Genomic DNA, 27,089 nt, shown 5'->3' with positions numbered 1-27,089 from the left:
ACCGTCCGTCGAGCATGTGCGATCGTTCATTGAGATTGTGGAGGAGTTCATACAGGAGCATCCGTTGGACGTGATTGGCGTTCACTGCACGCATGGATTCAACCGGACCGGTTTCCTGATCGTTTCGTACATGGTCGAACGACTGGACTGTGCGGTCGATGCGGCCGTGATGGCATTCGCCCAGGCCCGCCCGCCGGGCATCTACAAGGGCGACTACCTGAAGGAACTGTTTGCCCGCTACGGGGACGTGGAGGATGCGCCGCCTCCGCCGGAACTGCCGGCCTGGTGCTTGGAGTATGACGATGGCGACCAGCCGAACAATGGTGCGCACCAGCTGGTGGAGCAGGATGACGATGACGACGGTGGAGGTGGTGAGGAAAGCAGGCCGCGCGGTTCGAAGCGATCACAGGAAGGCGAAGGGGCGCCGCAGACGCCAAAGCGCTTCAAGCGAGCCTCGTACAACCCGAACGCAGTCTTCATGGAGGACGTGCCGGGCGTGACGTTGGTGCGGGACGAAGCCCTGATTGCCAAGCTGCAGGAGCGAGTGCGCGAGATGTGCGGCAGCAAGCTGCAGGGCTTTGCCGGCGCGCAGCCCGTCTCGATGGACATGCACAACATACGCTACCTCAAGGAGATGCCGTACCGGGTGTCCTGGAAGGCGGACGGCACCCGCTACATGATGCTGATCCATCGCGAGGGCGAGATTTACTTCCTCGACCGAGACAACTCGGTGTTCAAGGCGGAGGGTATCCGGTTCCCCACCCTGAAGGACACGTCCGTCCACATCACCGACACGCTTGTCGACGGAGAGATGGTGCTGGACAATTACGGCGAGGGAAGAAAATCCCCCGATATCTCGTGTACGATGTGATCTACCTGCACAATCGGGAGGTGCGCAAGCAGCGGTTCTTCCCCGATCGGTTGGGGCTGATCGATCGTGAAATCATACAGCCGCGCACCAACGCTATGCGGCAGGGCAGGCTGGACCGGGAGAGCGAACCGTTCGGCGTGCGGTTGAAACAGTTCTGGGACATTATGCAGTCGCGGGCACTGCTCGGGCCAAAGTTCACCAAAGGGCTGGGCCACGAGCCGGACGGGCTGATCTTTCAGCCCTCGATCGATCCGTACGAGTCGGGCGTCTGCCCGCGTGTACTTAAGTGGAAACCGCATCACATGAACTCGATCGACTTTCGGCTGGTGATAAAGGAGGAAACGGGGCAGGGCATGCTGCCGACCAAGAAGGGGCTGCTGTACGTCGGCGGCATGGAGCACAGCTACGGCGAGATCAAGCTGACGAAGGAGCTGCGCAAGCTGAACAACAAGATCATCGAGTGCAAGTTCGAAAATGGCTGGGTGCTGATGCGCGAGCGCACGGACAAGTCGTTCCCCAACAGCTACGAAACGGCCAAGAACGTGTGGGAAAGCATCCGCAATCCCGTCACCGAGGATCGGCTGCTGACCCTGATCGCAAAGGACGGGTTTCGATCGGATGCCGAGCTGATGCCGCCACCCCGGCCACACTGAGCCACTGCGGGGGGAATGGACTGAACGGAGAGCGGCCCCCGATGCGTGACCAATTTGCTATTTTACTGGTTGTAGTAAGATTGGAAGTATTTGACATGTTTTATTTTTAAACCAACCACAATTTTTGTTTTCTCTCTTGAGCGCCTTGCCTGGGGCCCTTTACGTTCGAACGCTTCCGGGCTGCTAGCTCGAAAATCCGCTCCGCGTAGCGAACAACCTTCCTCATGCTGCGTTTCATCTTCTCATCTGCTGGTACTGCAATACCACGCAACCTCGCTGGATTACCATGGATACGGACTGGTCACTCGTTTTCTACCAGTAACGATTCCTCCTGTCTTTGCATTGTATCGAGCTTGACAGAACGCGCAAACACAGGCGCCTAGAGCTGTGTAAGAAGCTACGTTGGTACGGTGGTTTGGGCCGAGTCGCGAAGGGAAGGGCAGAAAGTGACGACATTATATTTGATTATGGAACCATTAATCCATACATTGTAAGGCAATGCGGATTCGTTTCGAAGCGAAAGCTTAGTTTATAAGGTAGCATAACTTGACCGAAGCATTTTCGGTCGGAAGTAACTCTTTGGATCACGAAAGTCGAAAAGGATGAAAGACAGCGGCAGTAGCCAGAAGCGAGAAATGGAGAGATTGTGCAGAACACATCTATATAGTTAAATAAATTCCCGCAAGACATCGTTTAAAAACAAAACCACCCGCCCGCTGATGACTCCCTTTGCGCTTTGGTGAGATTGAGAAAAAAAAACGAAAGCAAACACACACACAGCCTCTTACTTTGAGTACAGTTTATTAACAGTTAGATTTGAATTTCGACCGACTAAAACATAATTAAAAATTATCACCAGATTGTTCGATAGAATGTTTCTTGCGTGCTTTGCCCGGCAAACGGTTTCCTTTTTCCTGTTCTTGTGTATGCGTGTGTGTGTCTGTGCGCGTGTGTAAGTGGATTTTTTTGTTTATTTAACTTTCACGCGATCATGCGATTTAAACAAAATGTGTACTATTCTGGACAACAATGTTGTCTAATTGCATGAAAACTGCAAAGCTGTTGTTGTGGAGTCCGCCTCTAGCTTATCTTTCTGCCAAATTGGACAAACTTACACACACACACACACACGCACATACACAAACATATTTAGACGTACATAAAACACACCAAGAATTAAGGTTTCTTATGCAACCCCATTCGCACGTTTTCTTTAAACTTCCCTATGCTTATAAGTACGAAGAAATGGGTGGAAGTATATTGGGATGGGAGGGAAGGACGACGACTAAACAAACAATTCCTCGTTCCTGTTTTTTTGTTTTGTTTTTGTACAACACCGCACACTTGCTTACATTTGCGATACGTTTACTAATCGGTAAAATTGAATAATTTAACTACAAACAGGGTTTTTTTGTTTAAGTTTTAATTTCTTCCACATTTTGTGTGTATGTGTGTTTATGTTAGTATTTCGCGATCGTGCACCGCAGAGTGCAAGCTTGCAATTGTTTGCAGTAAACTAGCTTAGTTTATTTTACTAAAATCGGCTTCGATCTTTTGCTCCCATCTCGTACATCATCACACACTCACACACACTCAGAGACAGAGAGAATAAAAATTACGACCGTAAAAGGGCATGGGTTTTGGGGAGGAGGAGGAGGAGGAGCAGAAGCAGGAGTAGGAGTAAGGTTTGCAGCGGTTATATACGCACCGCATAAGTACAACGTTGCGAAGCGATTATGTGTATGCACGAAGTAGGCTAGCTTCAGATTGGAGGGGTGGTAAGAGGGCAGGGTGAGGAAAGGATACACTACACAGTATACCACGCAGGCAGTCGCATGGAGTCGTTGTAGCACGTGGGAGACATGACCCAGTACGCAGAGCGATTGGGCGAAACGCGTCGCATGCCAATTGCAAACCAATCACACGTGTGTAAATATCACAATTCTTTTATTACTCACTTTAATAATGTATGTGCGGGCTTGCACTGTTTGCGCTCACGTTCGTATGGTTAATGTGTGTGTGTTTTGTATTCTCTGTATATAGATATATGTTTGTATATATATATTTGTTTCATATATATGTTTCTTTTAAATATGCACACCATCAATGAAGCGATGATGCGGGAGTTTAATTTTCTAACAAAGTAAACGAAATACGCGAGTTGTTTCCCCGCGTAGACGCGTAAGCAGCACCCGTGTTCGATTCCCGAATTTCACTATTCGCACGTTCTGGAATGCTCTGTTCAGACGGAACGGGGGTTGTGCCAATCTTTTCTATCTACTCTATGCGCAAATACGGCCGTAATGTATCGCAGAACGTACGGTAAGCACATCAAGTCAGATGTGGAACTAAACCCAAAGACAAACAAACTAGGGCAAAACCGGACCGTGTACGATGTTAATCGAACGACTTTTTTTCCTTTCTTCCCTCACCTAAACACTTTACAAATGTAAAGAAACAATGGAAAGGAAAGTCCACAATACTGACGTGAAGCGACAGAATAAGAAAAACAGGCTACTGCGTTCGCACGTGGTTGCCTGCTAGGAGCCCGCGGTTTAAAACATCACCACCACGGTGTGTATGTGTATGTGTACAGTGTGGTTTTCTACATGTCTGTGTGTGTAACCCGTAAGCAAGAAGTCCTGAAGTCTGTTCCCTTCAGCTCTGTAGCTACTGTGAGGAGGCGAATCGAAGCCACACGGTTCACCTGTCCCTCGGAAGCGCGCAAAACGGAAACCGAACGCGAACCCTCTACTCCTAAGGTGGCTGCCGCAGGTGTCAGCTTCACCGTGCTCCAAAATGTCCTCTCGGTCGATGGCCGACTCGTTGACCCTTTATCGCTGAGGCCCAGTGCTGCTGTGCAGGGCGACCGCTGCATCGTCGTAGTCCACCTCGGTCTCCTCCAGCTTGGCGGCGCCGCTACAGATGCGACACTTGCAGCACACTATGCAGGGTGCGGCCAGCAGGAGCAGCGGTGACGCCACCAGCAACAGTATGCCGAACCCGGCAAAGATCCCGATCACCTGGGCCCGGTGCCACACGACCGAAGCGCGCGAATGGCCCAGCTTGTTCTTGCACGGGCCCTTATCGTAGTGGCGGAGCAGGAAGTCGTCCTGGAATGGGATTGGGGCGAGAGAGAGAGGTGTTAGTGGCGCTGATGCACAACGACAAGCTGCAGAACACTTACGTCCAGACTGGCGAGACAGTACCAGCAGAAGACGTGCTTGCACCGTTTGCACATCATCTGCGCGCAGCCCTCGTCCTTCTCGATCGGCACGGTGCACATCGGGCAGCACTTGATGAGATCATTGTCGAACGGGATGCCCAACGCGTCCGTTTGGCCATCCACCGCGAGGCGGCGCGAATTTTCCTCGCACGACATCGTTGGATGCCACTGCACAATGAAAGAAAGAAAGAGAGAGACACCGAAGAGAAAGCGTTAGTTTTTATGTATTTGTTCATTTATTGATATGACTAGTAAGCTTTTACTGATCCTGGATCTAAAGATAAACCCATGCCAGCCATGCAATTGATCTCATTAACCCATCAACCCACAAAAGTCCTCGAACTTTTCCTGAACTTATCCGCTCTTGAAACGGCTCCATAGCTCATCTCAAACTTCAAACTGATCTTAACCCCACACCGATCCAGGAACTAAACCTGAACTTATATCAGTCTGGCAACTGATCCTACATCCATAAAATCTCTGGAGCCCATCTGGAACAGATTCCTCACCAATACCAACGCCTGACTCGTGGAGCTGATCATGAACTCATACTCATACCAGGAACTTATCCAAAACACATACCCATCCTGGAACGCATCCAGAACCCGTACTAGTCATAAAGCTAATCCTAAACCCATGCAGCTCGTTGAGCTTATACAAAACTCAAACAGATCCTGGAACTGCTCAACAACTTCATGATTCACACAAAGATTCATGATTCTGTAAAGATACACAAATCTTCAAAGATTCATGAATCTTCAAAAATCATGATTCTCAAAATATTTATGATTTTAAGGGATTTATGAATCTTAATTCATATATCACTTGGGATTCATGAATATTTAGAGATGTATGATCCCCAAAATATTGAATTTGCCCAATCCCACATACAACTTGCCCGTTGTCGGTTCAACTGCGTGGTACTTTCCAACAAGACTCATAAGCCTGAATTGGATGGCATGACCACGTAGGTTACACAAGAAAAAGAAGAATCATAAAAAGTTTAAGCTTTATAAATTTTAGAAATTTATGAATCCTTACAGTTTAATGAATCCCTAGAGATTCGAAAATCTTTCTAGATATAAAAAACTTTTGAGATTCATAAATCTTCTCAGATTCTTTTGAGAATCTTTGAGATTCATGAATCTTTCCTATCGGGATTCAGATTAATTGAATCATTCCAAAGATTCATTCAGATTCATGAATCTGAATCTGAATTACCCAACACTAATTCGGGATGTTAGTGTCGGTGGGATACCTCTACCCACTACCTTCCAGAGTCGGTTCCGAAATTATTGGAGTCAGATTTTTGCCAACTTTACCCATCACTTGTCCACCACACTCTGGACTGATAGCCCTCAGACAACGCTATCGAGTGAATAGTTTTGTCACGATTATATGTGATCAACTGGTTACTAAATGTTTCTGGGAATAGTCTAACAAGTCCAACACAGAACTATCTAATAAGTGCGATTTCATACGCGTCAGAATATGACTGAGTGTCAGGAGTAATTAAGCGTAAAGCGGTAAGGGCTGGAAATCATCCGTCAATTTTAAAACAACTCATTGCAACGCATTACAAAATGGGACAATTTTCTTATTTAGTGTAGTTGGGGTATGGAATTTTCTCCGTGTTCAATTTTAAATAGTTCGTTCAAATTGTGAAAGGTGAAAACCCAAACTTACCGCCTTCTTACAACCGGAACAGAAGTCCTCCCGACACGTGGGACAGTGCACGGCGCACGGCGACGGCATGCTGGAGGACGATGGCGACAGTGGCACGATACGGTCGGAGCAGATCGAGGAGCCTGTTTGGTTTGCTCCGGCCTGGTCGCCTGCCTGCTGCTCCCTCGGCCCAACGAGACAGATCGTTTCGCAGCCCGCTTTCGGGCACCAGGTTCGGAACCGGTCCAGTTCTACCTCTGTGAAAGAGAAGGAGTACAAACGCTTTAGTATGTCGTACAGAAAAGAAAAGCTTTTTTTGTGTGCGTCCCCAAATAAATGTAACACGCCGGCAGCTAATAAACCTCACAGTAGCAGCGGACCGGAAAGCGAAGCTTAACATGCTAATCCCTTTTCGGGAAACGTTGAAGCTTCCGGTGGGAATGCCTCGTACGCCGTTTATGCGAGAGCGAATTGATGAACCTTCATAAATCAAAGCTCCTGCTGGGGGGACGGTTGTACATTTGCTGCTGATTTGTATAAATTATTCATCCCATTTGCTGGTGCTGGTGCTTTGCTGATGCTGCTACTACCGTGCAAACTGCTCGTCATTGTCGTACGCGATTAGTGAGACCATAGCCTGAACGCGTTGGTGGACATGTCCGGCTGCACGAATGTGAACGGACGTCGGGCCGTTTGCCGCAGATTGATTTATCATTTCTGGATGAAATAATTCATCGATAGGGCGATGCTTTTCCATGCACTTATCATGGAAGGGTGGCATGATCGTTTGTTTGTGTTTCTTAATACACAACGTCAATGCCATGCGTTTCATTTAGCTTAGTTTGAATGTGGGAAGCAATACCTAAATCAAACTCTTGACCGATTCAATCGCAAGAATACAGTGTCATTTACTTAAACGTGATTGTAATCCGTTCGTCAGATATTATTTAACACTGACTTTATCAAAAGAACCAAATTTAATGGACACTTAAACTGCTCAAACTATTTCATTCATTCCACGCCGTTGTGCTCACATTCAATGCTGAATACGTTTCCACATAAGACACCTCAACACTTTCACGCTAACCACCCGGGCGGGCTGGGAGAAGAAGCTTGATTTGGAATTTTCGCTCATCGCAAGAAGAACTTTCTCGCCACGAATCCTAACCGGTTGTAATAACTGCATTTTGTACTTTCGCGGTTTACAGCCGTCGAGTGAGAAAGATGGGAGCGTTTGGCGTGCAGACGTGAAACTGGTGACAAATGCATCTCGTGTCGCCGTTCGATGTCGCTTTAAACAGATTTAAGTTGATTCAGACTAATAATGGTGGTGAAGGGTAGCAGGCATAGCGATTCTGGTTAAATTGGTTTAAATTGTTGGAAATTGTTGTTTGTTTAGCAGAAGGGAAAATGGAAAATTCTGATTCATTGTTAATTTGTTCTTGGACAGAACAACTCTTTTGTGATAATTTTTAAAATTTATAAAGTTGAAAGATGCATTCAATCTGCACAAAATGCATGCTTGCACATACATTAAATATATATACTACAACGAATCTCATTGAACTGCATATATACCTTCCCAGCAACAACAGTGCAGATTGCTCAGTCATTTATCGTCTGCTAAACGAAGTCTTTTTAGATTCCTTTTAGTTTGAGAGCTTAAACCGTCTAGAACCCGTATAGTGGACGTTTAGTGGATTTATGGCACTTGGACAGGTCCATTTTGCCCCGCTTTCCCAATATGTTAATGAGTGTTGCTAGTGCGTTTTGTTTAACTATTTGCTCAACAAGGCGAGAGTTTCTCCTGATAACTGCTGTCACTTGGATAACTTCCACATGACTACATACGTATTCTGCAAGGTCTTGTTGTAGATTTGATGTCAATGAATTAATCGCAATATTTAATCAAATATTTGCGCCGAAATATTACCCACACAAATTTTACAATAATAGTGAAACTGGCTTATTTCTGAAAAAAAAGTCTAGCAGGAAATGTATATCTACCGAGCAACAAAACTATCTTGGACACAAACCAAAATAGATCGTTCTAAACATGAGGCTTCTAAACACGACAACGATAGTGAACTACAAATATCTTCCCGATACTTATAATGATAACAATGATCGTATATTTCATTTCTATCAGCATATTTCTGGTACTGGAACCAAATATTTCACTTTTCATACAAACGAATCATACGAAAAAAAAAACCTTCCGCATAACGATTTTTTCCTTTTTCTCACGAGTGAGTCACTGGGACTAATTAAACTAGTTATGAGGGGTTCTACTGTATTTTTCAAAATTTACAATCGCTTCAGTTTGTTTTCTCTTATTTTTTTATATTTTTTTTAATCAAATTCAAGTTAAACATAAACTTTCCTGGTGTTTAAATTACTCGTGAACTGGGTTGATAATCATTTTCGTGCTAAAAGCTATAAAAAACCACAATGAACGATCAGAAAACAAAAATAGAATCAAAAATGTTACACCAAATCCCGATCACCAATGCATACGAATATCGATAATAGGGATTAATTTTAGCAGCTAAACCTCTAGACCTCTTTTATCTAAATTTAATTAAATTTTCCTATTTGTTTTCTATTGCAGTTCTTTTAAATCTATCATACGATATTTCTTGTAATCAAGAAATAAAGACTTAGATTTCATTAAAACTTGATTTAAAAAAATAATAAATTTCATGTCTGAGTTGAAAAGTAATATATAAAAGGCTTACGTGTATTTTTTACCAACTCACCTCTATTCAGTCGATAACGGTGGTGCTTCTCCACCAGGGAAGATGACGCTAGCGCCGTTATTTCCGCGATCGTTATGATACCCTGCGCGGGACACATCGCATCCGGACAGGACACCTCGTACGCACCTTCGGAAATTTCAAACTCGATGTAGGCCGTCATGCACTGTTGGGAATGGAGAGATGAAATGATCGAACAATTAAATTAAATTATGCTGTAAACGACGAACTTAACATTTAAAATCCAAACGAATGTAGTACAATCGTGATGAAGAAATAACACAGAGCTCGAGTGGCAAAATGGCTTGCACAAAGCACAAGTTTGCCTCGCTGTTCCCATTTTCCCTTCGGACAAAAATGCAATTAATTAAACCAATCACTTGCAACGGCAGTCAGTTGTTTCCACGTGAGGGTCAACCAATTATTTTAATTTTTCGTCACAATCCAAAAATTTCTTCACCATTTTACCATTTCCGTCCTGCGTGGCAAAGGTCACTGTGTTAAAAGCGGCACATACATAACAGAAGGGTTTATTATCTTTTTTTTGTGTCGCTCATCTGGAGTTTTTTCATTAAAACTGTGCTTTCCAAGGCGTCAGTTTGCTGTCTTTTCATGGCCATTGAATTAGGGACTGATGTCTTAACTTAATACATCGTAATTGGTGCTAAATGTAGTTGTGTCGTTTAATGTCCCGCTATCGTTACATTTTAAAACTTATTAAAACAAATTCAATTCAAAGTAAAGCTCGGACGCTGAAAAAACGGTTGCAAATATAAAACAAATAAAACATTAGTGGCCGAGGAGGAGGCCGTGTATTGCAGTACGGGAGAGACTAATAATCCGTCACAAAAGTATCATTACACCACGATAGCAGTGATTACGAAATGATAATTGATGCTTCATGACTCTGGTCCTGCCCACCATCCCATCCCGCTGCATGATGCAAATGTTCCACCATCCTCTCACTAACGTACAATTAAATCCATTGTATTTCCTGACCGATCGATTTCACACATCTGTGCATGCAGTTGGGCCACGCGTTAGTTGCAACCGATGTTAGTGTGATGTGTATTGCAAACCGATTGAAACCGTGTCCATATAACCGACATTTTGTCATTTATCGAACGTTCATCAGCTAGTTCGACGCTGTGAACGGTAATTCTCCTCCTCCGTGTTCTGATGCTTATCAAGCGCAGCAAGTCCGTCTTAAAACGGTCCGACATGAAGCGATGGGCTGTACAATAATAATGTTTCGCGTGTCCAACGGCGATGTTGTAATCGATCTCCCGCCCGGTAATTGTTACTCAAGTTCCGATTTGGAACCGGCCCATGACGAACCGGACATACCGAGACCGCGAGATTCTAGCCGTAAGATAACGAGCGAGAAGCGTGCGCCCTCGTTCTAAGCCTACCCCAAGCCTGCCCGGCGATCGTGTGCTTTTGTGCATCTGAAATTGCAAAACGATCAACACCCACTAAAAGTCGCTCGTTTCGCTTGGCCATATGATCGGTCGGTCGTTGAAAGGAACAATTGCCAGTTTAGCGTAACATTTAGCTCTATTGGTGTCCGTTTTTCTGCTGGCCCGCTACCGTCACGATCAATCAAATTGGTACAGATAAGCTGCACTCATAAAGCGTCAAGAAGCTTGTTGCAAACCAGCTAATTGCCAGTGGGTCAATCAGATTACAAATTGGGTATGAGTTGTGCTTAACCTTCTTCGAGAGGCATTGCTCTTGAACGGTCAAGTGTACAAAACCACTTGATCTCTCCTCTTGAAATTGGTGTTTCTCTTAATGCTAAGTTCTTTTTTTTTAAGTAAGCTTCAATCCAACGAAGTCAAAACACTTGTAGCCTCTTTTTTGTACTCATTCGATTTTTTTTTTTTCTTTTAATAGTATCACTTATCGTTCGATCTGGCGTCGAACGATCGAGAATTTGATCGATGTTTGAAGCGTCCAATTAATTCTAATGATTGCAAAAAAAACGAAAATAAATACAAGAGAACTTATACGTTCTGATACATCTTGAACAAATTATTCAATCCGTAAGCGTGTTGCAAAATACGTAAATATTGAAACATTATTGATCCCAAGAACACGCAGAGCCAGATCAGAAGTATCCGATTCTATTCATTTCTTTATAATATTGCAGCATGTGATGCAATGTCGAAATTACTTTCAACATAAATTCCTTCGTCTACCCTGCCCCTACCCTCTTGATGGATAAACCCACACCCACTCAGTCGGTTTGTTGATTGAATCATTTCCATCCGCTTGAAGTCATCGCGACGAGTATGTACACTTTATCAAGAGTTGCCTTCTCTTTACGGTTTCCGCATTGGCTTAAGAGCAGCCGTTTTGGTGGATTTCGATAATCATCAGCTAGTGCCGCACTGAAACGGGCAAGCCATACTCGGGCAAACCTCACATAAACGACTTCTGCATCGTCAGCATCACATTCGTTTATCGATTAGCGCGACGTCCCAGCCGAGCAGCGACCGACTCGTCCCCACGATGGAAACGGTGAAGAGCTGACTTTAGCTTAGCTTAAAAAGTATCTTACGTAAACAGTGCAAAACTAAACGAACCCAAAAACAACATCCTGTTTGCTGAGAACACAGCGGCTCTAGGCCCGTTGGCAAAAGAGCTTTAATCGAGAAAACGAAACGATAACTACAGTCGCAGCACAGTCATCATCATCACCACCATCTTCGGCACCAAAGGCGATAGTCTGCCGCTCCCGCGGTCGTATTCCGCCGCTGGACCACTTACGAAAATTGTTTAGCTAAGACTCTTGGTAATTCAAAACCGATTGAGCGGTTCACGGCACGGAAGCTGGATCGGGGAAGCGGAAAGCTGCCTGGAATGTGTCGGGTCTCGATATGTGACACCTCAAGAGAAGACAGCGTGTGATATGGATGCTGTGGTACCGTGTAATGTACACAACCTTCTTATCTACTTTCGAGCTTCTGGCCGATGGAAAAAGCACCGTTTAATAATGTCACCGGGATAATCGTGACGTTGGATGGGAAGCGACAAGGCAGCACATTAAATTACAGCGACAGTGTGCTGCTGCGGAGCTTTATTGCAGTCTCCCGAACTGCTAAGAAATACGGTTCACGTTTCGGCATTCCGACTACCAGCGAGTCGGTACGGGTGAATGAATATTCGATTAAACGATCTCACTGTAAAAGGGTGCTTCCGTACTTGGTGCAATTTATTCCAACCATTGGGAAGCTTCTTTACCGATAGCACAAAAAACGAAAGAAGCGAACGAATTCCTGCCTGGCACTGGTGAACAAGCATCGAATTGGAAGAGTACTACCACCTCGTCGTAATTCGAGAATTTATCGGCTGACTCCCGAATGCGCGAGCAAGTATTGGGAGCCGTAAAGCAGCTTCCATTATATCCGCTCAGAATATTAAATGAAATGCAGAGGAGAGGGCTGGGAAAGACGGTCGAATAGTTTTAGCAAACGCGTCGATCATCCCGAACCGCACACCCCAGTCGTGAACAAATGGCGTATGTGAGGGTTGTGTTCAAGTGGATCGTTACTTCCATTGCATTTAATCATCGGTTTAAAGGCAATTCCGGAAGGTATTGATGCTGAATATTTCATTATTGTCATTTAATTAACGATTGATTTCTTTGTAGGGCTTTCAATCGTGAAAGGAATTGAAAAAAAAGTGCACTGCATTATAATACGGTATGAACAACATTACGCACACACATTAGGATTCCAAAACATTTTTTAATAAAAAATAAATATAAAATGATATTTAAACCAATAAAAAGAGAGATAACGGTTGTTAAAAGTATTTCTTATAAAATGAAGAAATACTTTTTCTTATAATCTCGAATTGGATTGGAACGGTTTTTTAAATATATATTTACTGACGAAAAATGTAAATAAATAAAGTCGTATTACCATCTTTACACAAAGAAAGAAATAAAAAACGAAAAAACTAAAAAAAAATAGATCAAAAGAACATCAAAAAATCGTTTCATTATTCAATTTTCCATGAAATGTGCAAACCTTACATTCTCGCCACGTGCTTTGCCATGCCACAAGGGTTAACTTTTGCTCACCTCTCAAACTAGCGGTATAAACGCTACCTCTCAAACTGTCAAAGCTGGGCAGCGCGCCAAAACAAACACATTCTGTCAGACGGTTGCTTGTTATTGCGTGCATGTAATCCATCCATTGCGGTAGCGGTTTCCACAACAAATCGACTTAAATCCGGTATTATTCGTGTACAGTTTCGTTAGAATGGATGCGAACGTAAAGTCAAACCTTCCGTGGGTGGAAAAGTATCGTCCGGCCAAACTGAACGACCTTATTTCGCACGAGGAAATCATTGGCACGAGTAAGTATGGGCACCCGGTGGCTACATGCCCGTCCTTGAAACGAACGCGTTGTGCACCCCGGTGTTGCTAGCCTGGCTCGTGGGTTTGGTTGTGTGTTCATTTTCTGCTTATCGTTCAACAGTCAACAAATTCATCAAGGAAGAACAATTGCCACACTTGCTGTTTTACGGACCTCCCGGCACGGGCAAAACTAGCACAATTCTGGCCTGTGCCCGGCAGCTGTACAAACCGCAGTCGTTCGGCTCGATGGTGCTCGAGCTGAACGCATCGGACGACCGGGGCATCAACATCGTTCGGGGACAGATTTTAGATTTTGCATCCACGAGAACAATCTTCAAGGGCGGATACAAGCTGATTATCCTCGATGAGGCGGACGCGATGACGAATGATGCGCAAAACGCACTGAGGCGCATCATCGAAAAGTACACGGAAAATGTGCGCTTCTGCATCATTTGCAACTATCTCAGCAAAATCATTCCGGCCATCCAGTCGCGCTGCACGCGGTTCCGTTTCGCACCGCTGTCGCCGGATCAGATTTTGCCCCGCCTGGAGCACGTCATCGAGGCAGAAGGGTATGTGCGCACTAACGCTCTAACGAACGACGAGCCTTCGTTTTTGCTGTCGCGAGTAGGTGCAGTTTAAAACGTTGCCCTTTTGTCTTGCAGAATCGATGTGACGGACGACGGTAAAAAGGCGCTCATGACACTGGCTGGGGGCGATATGAGAAAAGTGCTGAACGTTCTGCAAAGCACTTGGATGGCGTACAAAAAAGTGACGGAGGTGAACGTGTACAATTGCGTCGGGCATCCGCTGAAGGAAGACATCAATAATATAATATTCTGGCTGCTAAACGAGGAGTCGTTCAAGGCGTGCTATGAGAGTATGTGTGCCTATTATTTCTTTTTTTAGCTTTTTTTAGTTTTTTTAGCTTTTGGAATAACTTGTTCTCATTCTTCATGCTGCTCTGTGTTGCAGAAATCCAGCAGCTAAAAACGCAGAAAGGTTTAGCGTTGGAGGACATTCTGACGGAAATTCATTTGGTCGTCAATCGGTTGGAAATACCACCTCGTGTTTCCTCCCAGCTGCTGATCAATCTGGCATCGATCGAGGAACGATTAGCGGATGGGTGTGTGGAGAAACCTCAAATCACAGCGCTGATAGCTGCATTCAGCAAAGTACGAAGTGTAGTTGTGTAGCATTTCCACATTTTCCATTTTACGTTATTCCATATTTAATCAATAATAAAAAAACATACCGTCAAGTGAAGAGATTTAAAGTAGTTGTAATTTTCTTCCTATCGTCAATCCGTAAATGGTTAACAATAGCATTAATTATTCCCTTACATAAAGCGCATAAAAGTGTCGGTCTTTTGCTAAACACTATTCATGCAACACAAAGAAACTGCATTATGAAACGCGGATCCCCATACCATCCACTCGGCGGGCTATTTCTTTTTCCCCTTTTTTGCTTCATTTCAGACGTGCAAGGGCGTTGGGCGCTTGTATCCAGGATCCTACGCAGTCTCGAAAGAATGGTACGCGGCGCTGTTGGAAAAAATGTAGGTCATGAATTTCATACCGAAACAGCGCTCTCCCGTATGCCGTACGTTGGCGAGCCAATTCTTAATGTTAAGGCACCATTCACCAGCGCAAGAAGCCGTTTAGAAAATGCCACACATCCGAGTGCTCTCCTGGGCGGTATCTTAAATCACAGTACAGTCACAGCATTACGGTTCGAAAGCAAAACTTTGTTCCACCACAGAGATGAAAGATCAGAGCAAAGAGAGAAAATACGATCAAACGGCCAGTGGGCAAAATCGGGGCAGCGTGAGCGGTGTTCCGGTGAGGTACGGAAAACGGCAAAGAAAGAATTCAAATAAAAAGGAAACTTTTGTGCAAAATCGCTCCACAGCGCTGTGAGTCCTGTGTGCCCCGGAAGGGTAAAGGTAACAACCACTGTCCTATGTAATCTACTTAACAAAAAAAAAGGCTGACCCTGGTGAGCGTGTAAGTGAGCTTCATTTAATTTTCTCATTTTTTATACACTTTTGTTGTCGTCTTCGTTTCACCGGCCGAGTGACTGGAGAGGGGAATTGCAACTGACCTTCGGGGGGATTTCGTTTAGTTCTAACCTTTTTTTTAGCTAGCAGCACGTTCTCGCAATACAAACAATTAAAAAAGTTTCAATTACTGAGGTGGTATCAGTAAAGTGGGGAGCAAAACTGTTGAAAAGAGTGCTTTACAGTTTCTATTATCATGTTTTTTCTTGTTTGAGATTGAAACAATTATATTATCTTCTCCTTTGGAGCTTAAAAAGAAAAAAAAAGATTGATAGTATAAGCTTTATCGCCGAAGAAGACTTTAAAATACTTTATAATTCGCACTGATATCCTACAAGAGTCGAACTACATACAGCCTGTCAAGAATTTGCATGAAGATAGATAAGAATAACCACTATGCATACAACACAATGTAAAGTGTAATTTACGCTCTTAAATGGCCGATGGGTCGCTTCATAGCCGCGCTGGAGAAAGAAAACACTACAGCCCTATTCCGCCACAATAGCCGCTGCACACGCCAAACCAAAGCGTACGCTGTTGGGAGCTGCAGATCATTAGAGACTGGAGGGCGCACCCAGCGATGTTGCTGACTGGTGGATTAATTTACACCGGCGGTCGCTCTTGCAGGCATCATCAAGAACGCAGAAACGCAGATACGATGAATGTGGCTGCTGCTGCCGCTTATACACAGATGAGAAACAAACGTCTTGCGTGCTTCAGGCGTGCGATGGAGGCGCATGGCTTCCTATGCATAGTCGCATTGCCATGTGAAACGTACAACACACACACAGCCATTGACACACACGCACACTCACACGGGTTGATGTAAATTTGAGGAAAGTCATGCAAACACGATTTGCCGAGTGTCCAAGTGGACCGAGGAGTTCTCGAGCAGGAGTTCAGTGACTTCGAGGCACACCAGCCTTTTCTTAGCCATTCAAAAATGAACGCAGGGCGTAGTGTATGAGTGGTAGCAGCCGTGCCGGCGACGCGCGCACTGTGCTGGGACAAAATCTGCTTGACATTATTCCACGCCATGAAGTGATGTGTTTGCAGTGTTGAATAATTTAGACGGTCTTTTGTTGTGTAGTGCAGGGCGGCAGGCTGGCTTGCTGAAGAGAAAGCAACTGGGCTGATGCTGTTGATGAAACCGAAGCAGTATGAAGCCTTCCTGGCTGGACACGTTATTTGCCGATGCGATAACGGACTTATAGTGTTTGCGTAGGGTATAATAACCAATTAGAAGTAAATTTCAATATTTTAATTACCAAAACATCTACAGAACATCTTAAGGTGGTTTTGGTAATGAAGAAACTAGCACCCAACGGGAAGACACTATGAAGTAAATCAATCATCGAACGCTTCAGTACACTGAAACCGGCTTTTTCGCTGAAAAATCGATAAACGACGAATTTATAATAAGTCATACATCGTAATGCTTGTTTGTGACAGGCTATTTTTGGAATACTTATTTGTGGACTAGCATGTCCAAAATCGGTTCATTTTTTTTCTTCATCCTCATGGTCTTGTTCTTGCAAAATTAACAAAGAACTTTTGCCATAGAAAAACGGGTTTCGGACCATTGCAGAAATCAACCATCCGGCCACACAAAACGGCTCAAGTTGGATATATTATATTAATTATATTAATAACTACCTAAAACGTGCTAGGTAATGAACCTATGGCTTTAGCTGACTTTAGATAAAAAAGAAGTTAATATAATCAGTAAACATTTTCTATTTTTAGAAACCGCCCCAAGCTCCGATACTAATGCCACCTAGACATTATCAAAAAATCCTTTACCCCAAACCGAACGCAATGATAACAATGTGCGCTATTGACAAGACCCGTTAGGTGTTTTCACCCCCCCCCCCCCCCCTCTCTCTCTTTTGTTGCGCTATTTAAAACATGCGCAGTAAAGCGAGCATGACGTTGATGAGTTTTTGACGACACAACAGCACCATCGATAGCAATAGCCTAGCTACTACAACACACAGCTGAAAAAGAATGTCTGCAATGTCATGCAATTCATTAAATGGCAAATATTTGCCCCGGCAGAGAAAAACCGGTTCCAAACCGGAATCTTGCCGTTAATTTGGGACCGTCGGTATCTCATTCTCTTTCTCATCGCTATGTACAACGTACCACACGCGGTAGGAGAATTTCGTGGAATCACCATCCTCCCGTAGAACAACCGTACCCCGTAGCCCCGAAAAACGTCTTTATTTCCAGCACTGCCTGTAAGCTGCATTGAAAAAATGCTTCTGCAGGCGGTGCTAGCAGGAGCTGGAAAGTTGCGGAAAATTGCAGATCAAACTAGACCCCACCCCAGCTCGGTTCGCCTCGGTTCGGACTATGGTGGTTCAAGGTGGAAATGAGGTGTAGGTTACTCTCAGCAATACTGAAAAGATAACAAGCTAATAAGGTTGATTACGCTTAACGCGACCGGTGTGCGTTGGTGCACTAGATTCGATGAAGAGCTTCAGGGCGCACCAGGGCAAATGTAAGCGAAATGTGCTATACATGAGATGTAATTTGGCTTGGGCAAGGATTTTATTACAGCTCTGTGCGTGGCTTCATCGCAAGCAACTCTCCATTTGTTTGTTTTATTAGCGCCATTCATAATGTGGTCTCGCTTTTATTAGCAACGCGCACCACATGCCAAAACAACACGGTGTACACCTATACATAACGGCAGCGGTGACACACCTTGAGTGAATGATGAGTGTAAGTGTAAGCGTGCGAATGAATAAGCCTGTACCTACATTTTTATCCATCATGTGCCGGGTCATGCATTGGACAAAAGATGGCACACACCAATCGCGGATATCGCCATTTATTTACAACGCGAAACTGTAGGGTCACACCGAACGCAGTCAGCAGTCTTCCTGGTCGTGCCTACACTACACAAACACACACACACACACACACACACACACACACACACACACACACAACACACACACACACACACACACACACACCACACACACACACACACACACACACACACACACACACACACACACACACACACACACACACACACACACACACACACACACACACACACACACACACACCACACACACACACACACACACACACACACACACACCACACACACACACACACACACACACCACACCACACACACACACACACACACACACCACACACACACACACACACACACACACACACACACACACACACACACACACACACACACACACACACACACACACCACACACACACACACACACACACACACACACACATACAAACATACGCACACACATGACCCCAATGTGTGCTCAACACTCAACTGACTCTTCTCCGCGGATGCAACGATACCGGTTTTCACGAACTACATCATGGCTTGTGCCCCCTCTCTCCCTTTACACCACGAGCTGTGTCTGTGTCTACGGAAATGGCGCCGGACTACAGTTATATCTGTGGCCAGTGGCGGGCACGTACCTACTCCCCCCACCCCACGTTTCGTTTCAAACATGACAACCAAACCAGCTCTATTGGAGTACAACGAGCAAGCGTGTTAGCTGTCCTTCCGGAAAGGTGGATTAAAGGTGTGTTGGTGCGAGCTGGACAAGGAACCATAGTATGAGGCATGGTGAGAAGGGGGGGGGGGCGGGGAGCACTGCATCTGTAATCGAGCATCGTGCGAGTTCACACGCAACGGAAGTTCGATGGCATAAAACGGTACTTGTCGCGCACCGAGGCCATCCGTCATTTAACACCAGCGGCATGTATCGTATCACACTGAGAGTACACCATGTGACATTCTAGAGCACTGTTCGTTCGTCTTACTTCAAGAGAGCGGGAATGCCGTTAGATCTATAGCAGCAGTGAGTTAGTAAGAATCATGCCACCGATTCTTACACCCAACATGAGTGTTTCCCAGACAAGCTCGAGCCTAAGCAGAGCTGGAGTGAACTGGTATGATCGTACCATATGGTTTTCACGCTGGGGTTTAACTGGGGATCAGGAAAAAAATGATTTCTACTGGGGTTTTCGTAGACATTGATTTCCAAAAGTTTTGGGAAACTTGAGACGTAACTCACCTCGGTGCAGAACGAGCAAGCACACTGCGAGATGCGGGTCAGGTTCTCGGCACTGAACTCGCCAAGGCACAGTTTGCAGGTGAACTTAATCGTAGGCGTTAAGGCCTTCGTCGTTGTCGTCATCGTTGCGGAGTGGCTGTTGATCGGCGATACCGGTAGCAGCTGCGTGGGACTAGGGGAAAACATAACGGTTTTGGACGAGACGGACGCACCGGCCGGACTGCCCGTCGCCGAGTTGGGGCTGGGCGAGGAAGCCCCGGACGAGGACGAGGACGGCGTGGACGACGAGCTGGGCGACGAGGCACCCGAGGACGAACTGGAGGAGGAGCAGCTGGTCGTCGTGAGCCGCAGCAGGTTGCCGACGTACTTCCGCTTCGAGCTACCGTCGAGGGAGCCCTTTTTCGGTTTGGGCACTTCGGTCGGTTCGTGTGCCTCGGTCGCGGACACGGGCACGAACGCACCATTGGATGCGTTGAGCGAGTAGCGCGAACCGGCCGCGGCCAGTGACAGTAGACTAGAACAACGGGAGCAGGTGGCCACGGACGCACAGTTACGTAGCCGGTTGAGCGGCCGGATCGGTTCCAGCGTTTGGGAGGTGGCGTTCGTCAGTGCCAGCACGGTTTCACACTTCCGCAGACCGCGGGGACCGCCGGCAGCACCCGCCTTGAGGCCGCCGAGAGTAAGCAGCCCCGGGCCGCCGCCGCCACCCTCGCCGGACGACGCCATCTGGCTGTCCAGCAGCAGGGGCGTCGTCTTGGGCGAAGCGAGGCTGTTGCAGCTGACATCGCGCTTCAGCAGTGGGACCACCGACCACAGCCGCTGGTGCACGGACGACAGCGAGGTGGTGGAGATGTTCAGCCGGCTGCGCGCTATGTCCGCCAGATTGTGCTCGGACGGGCTTTTGCTGATCTTGATTTCGGGCGAGCTGAGCAGTGGCGGGGGCGGCGGTGGAGGAGCTGCCGGTGGAGGCTCTTTCGACGGTCGCCGGCCGACGAGATTCTTGAGAAATGCTTCAAAGCGCCGTTTGCGAGGCACCGGACCGGTCAACGCTCCGGTGTGCGGGCTGCTTTCCCCATTGCCACCGGTGCCCCCGATGCCACCGCCGCCCGGTCCTGCTCCAGCACCCGTACCGGCGACCCCACTCGAGGGCACCATCGGGGACGACTGGATCCAGCTCGCTGGACCCCGCCGAAGCCCCTGCCCGGAGCCTCCGAGCGAGGTCGGGCGTGCTGCCCGCGTCGGGACAATCTGAGGCGAGTGCTGCTCGAGCAGGGACACGGACTCGTGCGTCCCATTCGCAAGGTGGTGATTCCTTAGCCCAGCCAGGTTGTGAATGATAGAAGCAAAGTCCTGTGGACGAAAAAACCGAATGCAATATTAGTCGAACTAGTCGCTTACTGGGGAACGTGATGTCCTGAAGTCAACACACCTTCCCAAAATCTCCACTCCTCCGTTCGACTCCCGAGTCTTCCTCGAGTATGTCGTATCCTGGTGCGTTCCAGGAGTGGCGAAACTTGTTCGCAGTATCTGCGCCGCCCCGCCGATTTCCTTCGACGAGGTCGGCCAGCTGTGTCGCCGTTCTGCTATCACCGGACGTGAAACCGATGGGCCACTGTAAGCTGCGCCTTTTAAATTCGACTTTCTCACCGTTATCACTTCTGCCCAACCAATCGCCACTGAGTCGCACACGACGGCGCAGAATCACTTTCGATGCACTACACGATGACGCACCAACGCCAGGTGACGTTAAATCACGCTCACTGGAACGGCGGACGGTCGCCCCTGCTTCTGGAATCTTCTTTCTGGTAAACACCAGGGTCGCTTTCTTTTTCTGAAGTGCTAGTGTAGTTGGCGCACGGCCATCTTCGTTCACGGCTAGCAGCGGGCAGTGCTCGTCCACTTGATCGAGCTGGTTCACGATCACACTTCTGTGCACTGGCGCTGCTGCCCTTTGCTTCGGATATTCGTTATTAGCACACTCTTCCCCACTTTCCGACTCGGATTCACTCACTGACGGTTGATGGTCTGGACCATGATCAGCACACTGTGTCACATTGGGCGTTCGTTCGCACACACTTATCTCCACCCGCTTGAACGAACCGGGCGGCGGCGGTTTGCCCGGAGCAGGTTCTAAGATCTTGGTATAGTTCGCACCAGCACCACCACCAGGTCCTCCCCCACAGCCACCGCTGGCATTCGTGGTCGTGACTACCGTTGACAGCCGGCTCAGATTGTTACCATCGCTCGAAACGCGCTTCAACCGTATGAGTTTGTTCACCGAAGTGAACGTATCGCACAGGGTGGTTTGTGCGCGACTGTCGGCACCACTATCGGCACCACTACCACTACTACTAACACGGCCGTCGATAGTACCACTTCCTGCAGTGCCGCTGCACTGTGGGTGCTGCTGCACCACCGGTCCCGATGACGTCGCTGGCTCGAGCTGCTCGAGTGTGTCGGCGTGTGGGCGCCGTTCGGACGTTTCGCTGCGTCTCAGGCTTAGATTTTTCACCAGAATCTCACTCAAATCACACGACAGTGTCTTTAGCGATGTGGTACGATTGGACTCGCCCAGAAACTCCTTCCTGCGTATCAAACGACCACCGTTTGTACCACCCGTACCGTCGCCGGTATTTGGCAGCTCAGCACTGCGAATTGTAACCACCGGCACGGCAGAACGGCACGAAGACGGCAGGACGGCTGTGGTAGAGGGAGCGACCAGCGTTGGCGCTGTCGGTGCAACCGGTGCGATCGTTGTCGATGTCATCGCTGGTCGGACGGTAACAAGTTGCGAAAGGAAAGAATGCGACGGTATCTACGAAGGTGATCGAGTCAAGATCCTTACAATCATTGAAATTCGCACTGTTTAGCGTGATGACAGGGAGAGGATTCTTTGCCGGTGAAGTAGCCTGATGAGTAAAAGAAACTCTCATTAATTAATTTCATTCAATGTTGCGTATTTAATTAAAAAAGCACAGCTACAAAAGATAACTATAGTGATGCTACTACAGCATTGAATAAGTTAAAAATGATACAACAGTGGTCGCTAAATGTTGGCTCTAAGCCAGTGGACTCCAACCTGTGATCCGGAGCGTTTACGGAAGAGGTCCGCGAAAACTGGATTTTTTTTTAAAGAAAACGCTTATTATTTAACTATTTTCTAGACCATACATACATATCGAGCAATTTTTTTCCCACAATCAAGATTTAATTTTCAACAGGCACGTCTAGAATAAGATTTAAACATATTTTAATTAAAATTTTGAACTAAGTCCATATAGTGTATGCCTGAAATAGATGTCGGCCGCGGCAAATTTATTTTAAAAGCCAAGTGGTCCGCGATCCTAAAAAGGTTGATGAGCACTGCTCTAATCCCATGGTTTGCCACACTCTCCCCACGCTTATGAACTTGTAAACGCTTATAAATTTATAAAGTATTTTAGCAGGTATGTAACAACTTTATAGTATTTCTCTAAAAATATTTGTAAAAAAAAAGTTAAATTGAATAATGGTTTACGGCGTTGTTTGTACATCAACATACATGCCAACTTAGAATATTCCATTAAAATTGTAAAAATCGTAATATTTTAATGTATAAGCATTAAATAGAAAATTGTGCGATTTACACTGATTAACATATTTTCAAAAATGAAGTTCAACTTAGTCAACAAAGCGGTTGAATAAATGGATGCTTTGGAGACAAACATTGGTGGCTTAGAGGAAACATTATGTTGACATGGATCGAGAGTAAACTGGTTTGAAGGTTCACTCAATATAAAATATGTTTTTAATCATCAATAAGACTATATGTTAATCAAAGTATAAATCAAATCAAGATCAATATAAAATTCAATGCTGAACCTATTAAATTAGAATAATATTATACTTCTCGTCTACAAATTGTAAGTCGAATTTTCTTGAACAACCGTCTCATAAATTATTACCATCAATTAAGCATATCATTGGACGGTTAAGAATATATATGTTGAAAGCTAAACATACTACAATAATAATGCGTGTTATGTGTCAAGAAATTAATGAAAACTTACCATCTTGAACTAAGGCAAATGTACGCGTCTGAATTAACGTTGTCCTCCTGTCGACTCACGGTTTCCTGAAAATGATATCAAAAGAAGACATAAATGTTAGTTAAGATTACAGTGCCATCATCATGTGTAGCATGTAAACGCAACCCTTGCCCCGTCCCTTTCTTATGAAACTATTTCAATTAGTTTTCCAACTGGTGGCGATAATTTTTCCACCAACTGGCAAGAAACCATGTCGAATGTCGCTACGAAACTTTCAGCCCTTATCACGAACCACCCTCACACGCCAGACCGTCCGCAGACCGCACCCGAGATGTGGGTGCTTGTTTGTGTTTACAGAACAGTTTACGGTATGCTAAGTATCAGCAGCCACTGGGTCGAGGTCTGAGTGAACAAGATGCATCCAACAAGACGCGTACTGCCGCGCAGTGTAAACAAGCCATAAATTGCAGCCCTTCAGTGGACGCTCGCATCGTCCCAACAGCGGTCCGCAACAAGATCCGATGAAAGTGGCAACCACATGGGCGGCACAATACTGTTGGGATGTTACTATGTAGCCATCGTGATTCTCGGCGTTATCAGATACCACAGTTTCATCACCGGATGCGGTGTCCCATCGTCGCTTGGTCGGGTTAGGTGCTACCGATGTAGCAGAGAGCTATCCATGCCGGAAGAGATCCGTTTAATGCACGTGTTTTTCTCTGTTCCATACCTATCACTAAGCTGCAAATTTAGCACTTCCGTCACAAAGTGGTACCACCTCGATTCTTTATCTCGGGAGTCCTTTAACATCTCCATGACATGTCATTTTCAGAAGCTTGGACCACGCTGGAAGAGGTGGAGACGATGTTCTAATTTACTCGATCCAACACAAGGGACGATAAATAGTGCTACATCCATTCGGTTGATCTTGTTCTATCGGAAAAACAACATGTAGGAACAGAAGAAAAAATACATAAAGAAAGAGTACGAACAAGACAAGGCTTGACAACGCTGGGAGCACTATTTTTAGTTCGCCTGCCGACGGATGACGGATGTCCTCCACCTTCGTACGAGTTGCAGGCGGTTGTTTGTAAACTTCGTTAGCAAAACGGCGTTCAATATCACGGCCGAGGTCAGGTCGTAATTTATCTCTGCCGTCGCACATTGCACTGGGCCGCTCCGTGCGCATGGGGCCGACCGTTGGCCGGGTCGGGTTGGCCGCAGCACACACCAAGGCACACCGCTACAACAACTTAATTAGACGTAAGGCGCGCTATCCTGCCGACGGATTTGGTCACTTAAGGTATAATTGGTTTCAGCAGGCAGCTGTTTTGGACAAGGTGACAAATTAGTGACGTTTCAATGATAGAAAACGTAATGTTATACGAGTTCTGATAAAAAAGGAATAGGCAAAAATGACATTCCACACACACACACACACACACACACACACACACACACACACACACACACACACACACACACACACACACACACACACACACACACACACACCCACACACACACACACACACACACACACACACACACACACACACACACACACACACACACACACACACACACACCACACACACACACACACACACACACACACACACAACACACACACACCACACACACACACACACACACACACACACACAACACAACACACACACACACACACACACACACACACACCACACACACACACACACACACACACACACCACACACACACACACACACACAACACACACACACACACACACACACACACACACACACACACACACACACACACACACACACACACCACACACACACACACACACACACACACCACACACACACACACACACACACACACCACACACACACACACACACGCACGCACGCACGCACGCACACAACACACACACACACACACAACACACACACACACACACACACACACACACACACACACACACACACACACACACACACACACACACAAAATACTTTTCGAATGAGAAGAAAGCAACAATTTGCAGCTCGTTACACAACCATTTTCTTCTCAATAGGATAACCGACCATCAAGTACTATCAGACGCAGCAATCAGCTACAATATTGCACTGCCAAGGACTTTCGTGCGTGTAACCGGAAACAAGCCACACGGTGCCAACAAGCCGCTAGCCGTATGGCAAAAAGGAGTTACACGTAGTAAACTGTTTGCTTTGGATGCTGTTTATTTCCGCACAGGGCACAACTCGTTGGAGAAGCCTTCGTTTCTAGAGTGGAAAGCAACCATCGTCACATTCCGTCAACGGTAGGGTCAAATATTTACGCGCGTGCGATGGCATTGCAACGAGCTGCACACGAGAGAAGCTTCAATACAACACTTCATAGTCATGTAATGTCAATCGATCAAGGAAGGATTCGATGTTCTTCTAAAGAGCACAAAAAAGTAAAGACTATACTTTGCTACTATCTCTAGCTCGGCACACTTGGGTGGCACTTTTTGTTCCTTTCTTTTTGCTGCAAAAGAATGACTTGCGTGGCATGCATTCTGTCCGGCAGGAACCGGGTTTAGCGAAAATCAATGACACTGCTAACACCCGGCGAGTGTTTCGCACGAGCAACGATGATAATGCGACCGTCGTCGATCGCCGTTTGACGTCACCGGTCGCCTTGGATAAGACCAATAGACTGGAGTTGGATATTTAATCCAACGTGTACGTGTGCTGGGTTCGTGTGTCTATTTTGTTGACTTGCACTTGGTCCGTTGTGCTGCATTGTACGGTCACAAACGTTCACGTCAGCTCTTAACAAAAATATACTCTAATCGATGAGTGTCGATAGTCTCGAGAACGGTTGGGCAGGAAACAAAGCATCGACCGAAGCAAAAGCACTTCACTGTTTCGTACTGAGGGCACAGTGCTCCAGTAAGATGGTGTTTATTGTTTGATTTTGACTGAGTACATGTGTATATTGGTGAGCATTATCTCTTTTGGTTGATTCCGAGCATTCAGCTGAAGGTGGTCTTTGTTGAAATGTTTTATTTACTCTATACATGTAAGGAATTGAACGATTCGTTGAATGCTAATAATACTTAAAATGAGACACTAAATCTCCCATAAATCTCAATAATGAACTTTTACTAGTCTATTTGCGTTATCAAAGAACAAATAACATTAGATCACCGATATGCTGCTCTTAGAAATACAAAACGTTACACTTTTTACACAACACGTTAACAATCTCCACACAATCTCAAACAGTCTATTGCACTAAAAAAACATTGAGTAAATGAACTTCTAACATGCGAAACAACATTTAAAGACAAACAATCATCTCTACTACTCCATTCAATTGTTATCTTCCAATCTTAGT

The 27,089-nt window shown here is 46.0% G+C and overlaps 2 protein-coding genes and 1 pseudogene across 2 annotated transcripts; 2 read left to right on the top strand and 1 right to left on the bottom strand.

The window, feature by feature from the left end:
* Positions 1-4: 4 nt before the first annotated feature.
* Positions 5-2,224, top strand: LOC121602727 (annotated as a pseudogene).
* Positions 2,225-3,943: 1,719 nt separating this feature from the next.
* LOC121602724 (mucin-5AC-like) lies at positions 3,944-24,661 on the bottom strand. The gene is made up of 8 exons (XM_041931488.1): positions 24,441-24,661; positions 23,732-23,796; positions 21,112-22,591; positions 19,683-21,032; positions 9,175-9,337; positions 6,437-6,672; positions 4,712-4,918; positions 3,944-4,637 (listed from the first exon to the last, which is right to left on the bottom strand). Exons 3-8 carry the CDS (start codon positions 22,447-22,449, stop codon positions 4,359-4,361), a joined length of 3,573 nt encoding a protein of 1,190 aa, XP_041787422.1. The 5' UTR covers positions 22,450-22,591; positions 23,732-23,796; positions 24,441-24,661; the 3' UTR covers positions 3,944-4,358.
* Positions 13,346-14,816, top strand: LOC121602726 (replication factor C subunit 5-like). Its single transcript, XM_041931489.1, has 4 exons — positions 13,346-13,539; positions 13,662-14,112; positions 14,206-14,420; positions 14,516-14,816. The coding sequence occupies exons 1-4, from the start codon at positions 13,443-13,445 to the stop codon at positions 14,734-14,736; spliced, it is 984 nt and encodes a 327-aa protein (XP_041787423.1). The 5' UTR covers positions 13,346-13,442; the 3' UTR covers positions 14,737-14,816.
* Positions 24,662-27,089: the final 2,428 nt, after the last annotated feature.

This window comes from Anopheles merus, unplaced genomic scaffold (genome assembly GCF_017562075.2).
Source record: "Anopheles merus strain MAF unplaced genomic scaffold, AmerM5.1 LNR4000588, whole genome shotgun sequence".
NCBI lineage: Eukaryota > Metazoa > Arthropoda > Insecta > Diptera > Culicidae > Anopheles > Anopheles merus.
This window is presented reverse-complemented; position numbering and strand designations above follow the sequence as displayed.

Coding starts and splice junctions, on each gene's coding strand:
- LOC121602726 (XM_041931489.1), top strand. CDS start 13,443: ATGGATGCGAACGTAAAGTCAAACCTTCCGTGGGTGGAAAAGTATCGT. Junction 13,540..13,661: donor CGAGGAAATCATTGGCACGA/GTAAGTATGGGC, acceptor ATCGTTCAACAG/TCAACAAATTCATCAAGGAA. Junction 14,421..14,515: donor GTTCAAGGCGTGCTATGAGA/GTATGTGTGCCT, acceptor TCTGTGTTGCAG/AAATCCAGCAGCTAAAAACG.
- LOC121602724 (XM_041931488.1), bottom strand. CDS start 22,449: ATGACATCGACAACGATCGCACCGGTTGCACCGACAGCGCCAACGCTG. Junction 21,033..21,111: donor GGAGTGGAGATTTTGGGAAG/GTGTGTTGACTT, acceptor TTTCGTCCACAG/GACTTTGCTTCTATCATTCA. Junction 4,919..6,436: donor GTTCCGGTTGTAAGAAGGCG/GTAAGTTTGGGT, acceptor TTCATTGTGCAG/TGGCATCCAACGATGTCGTG.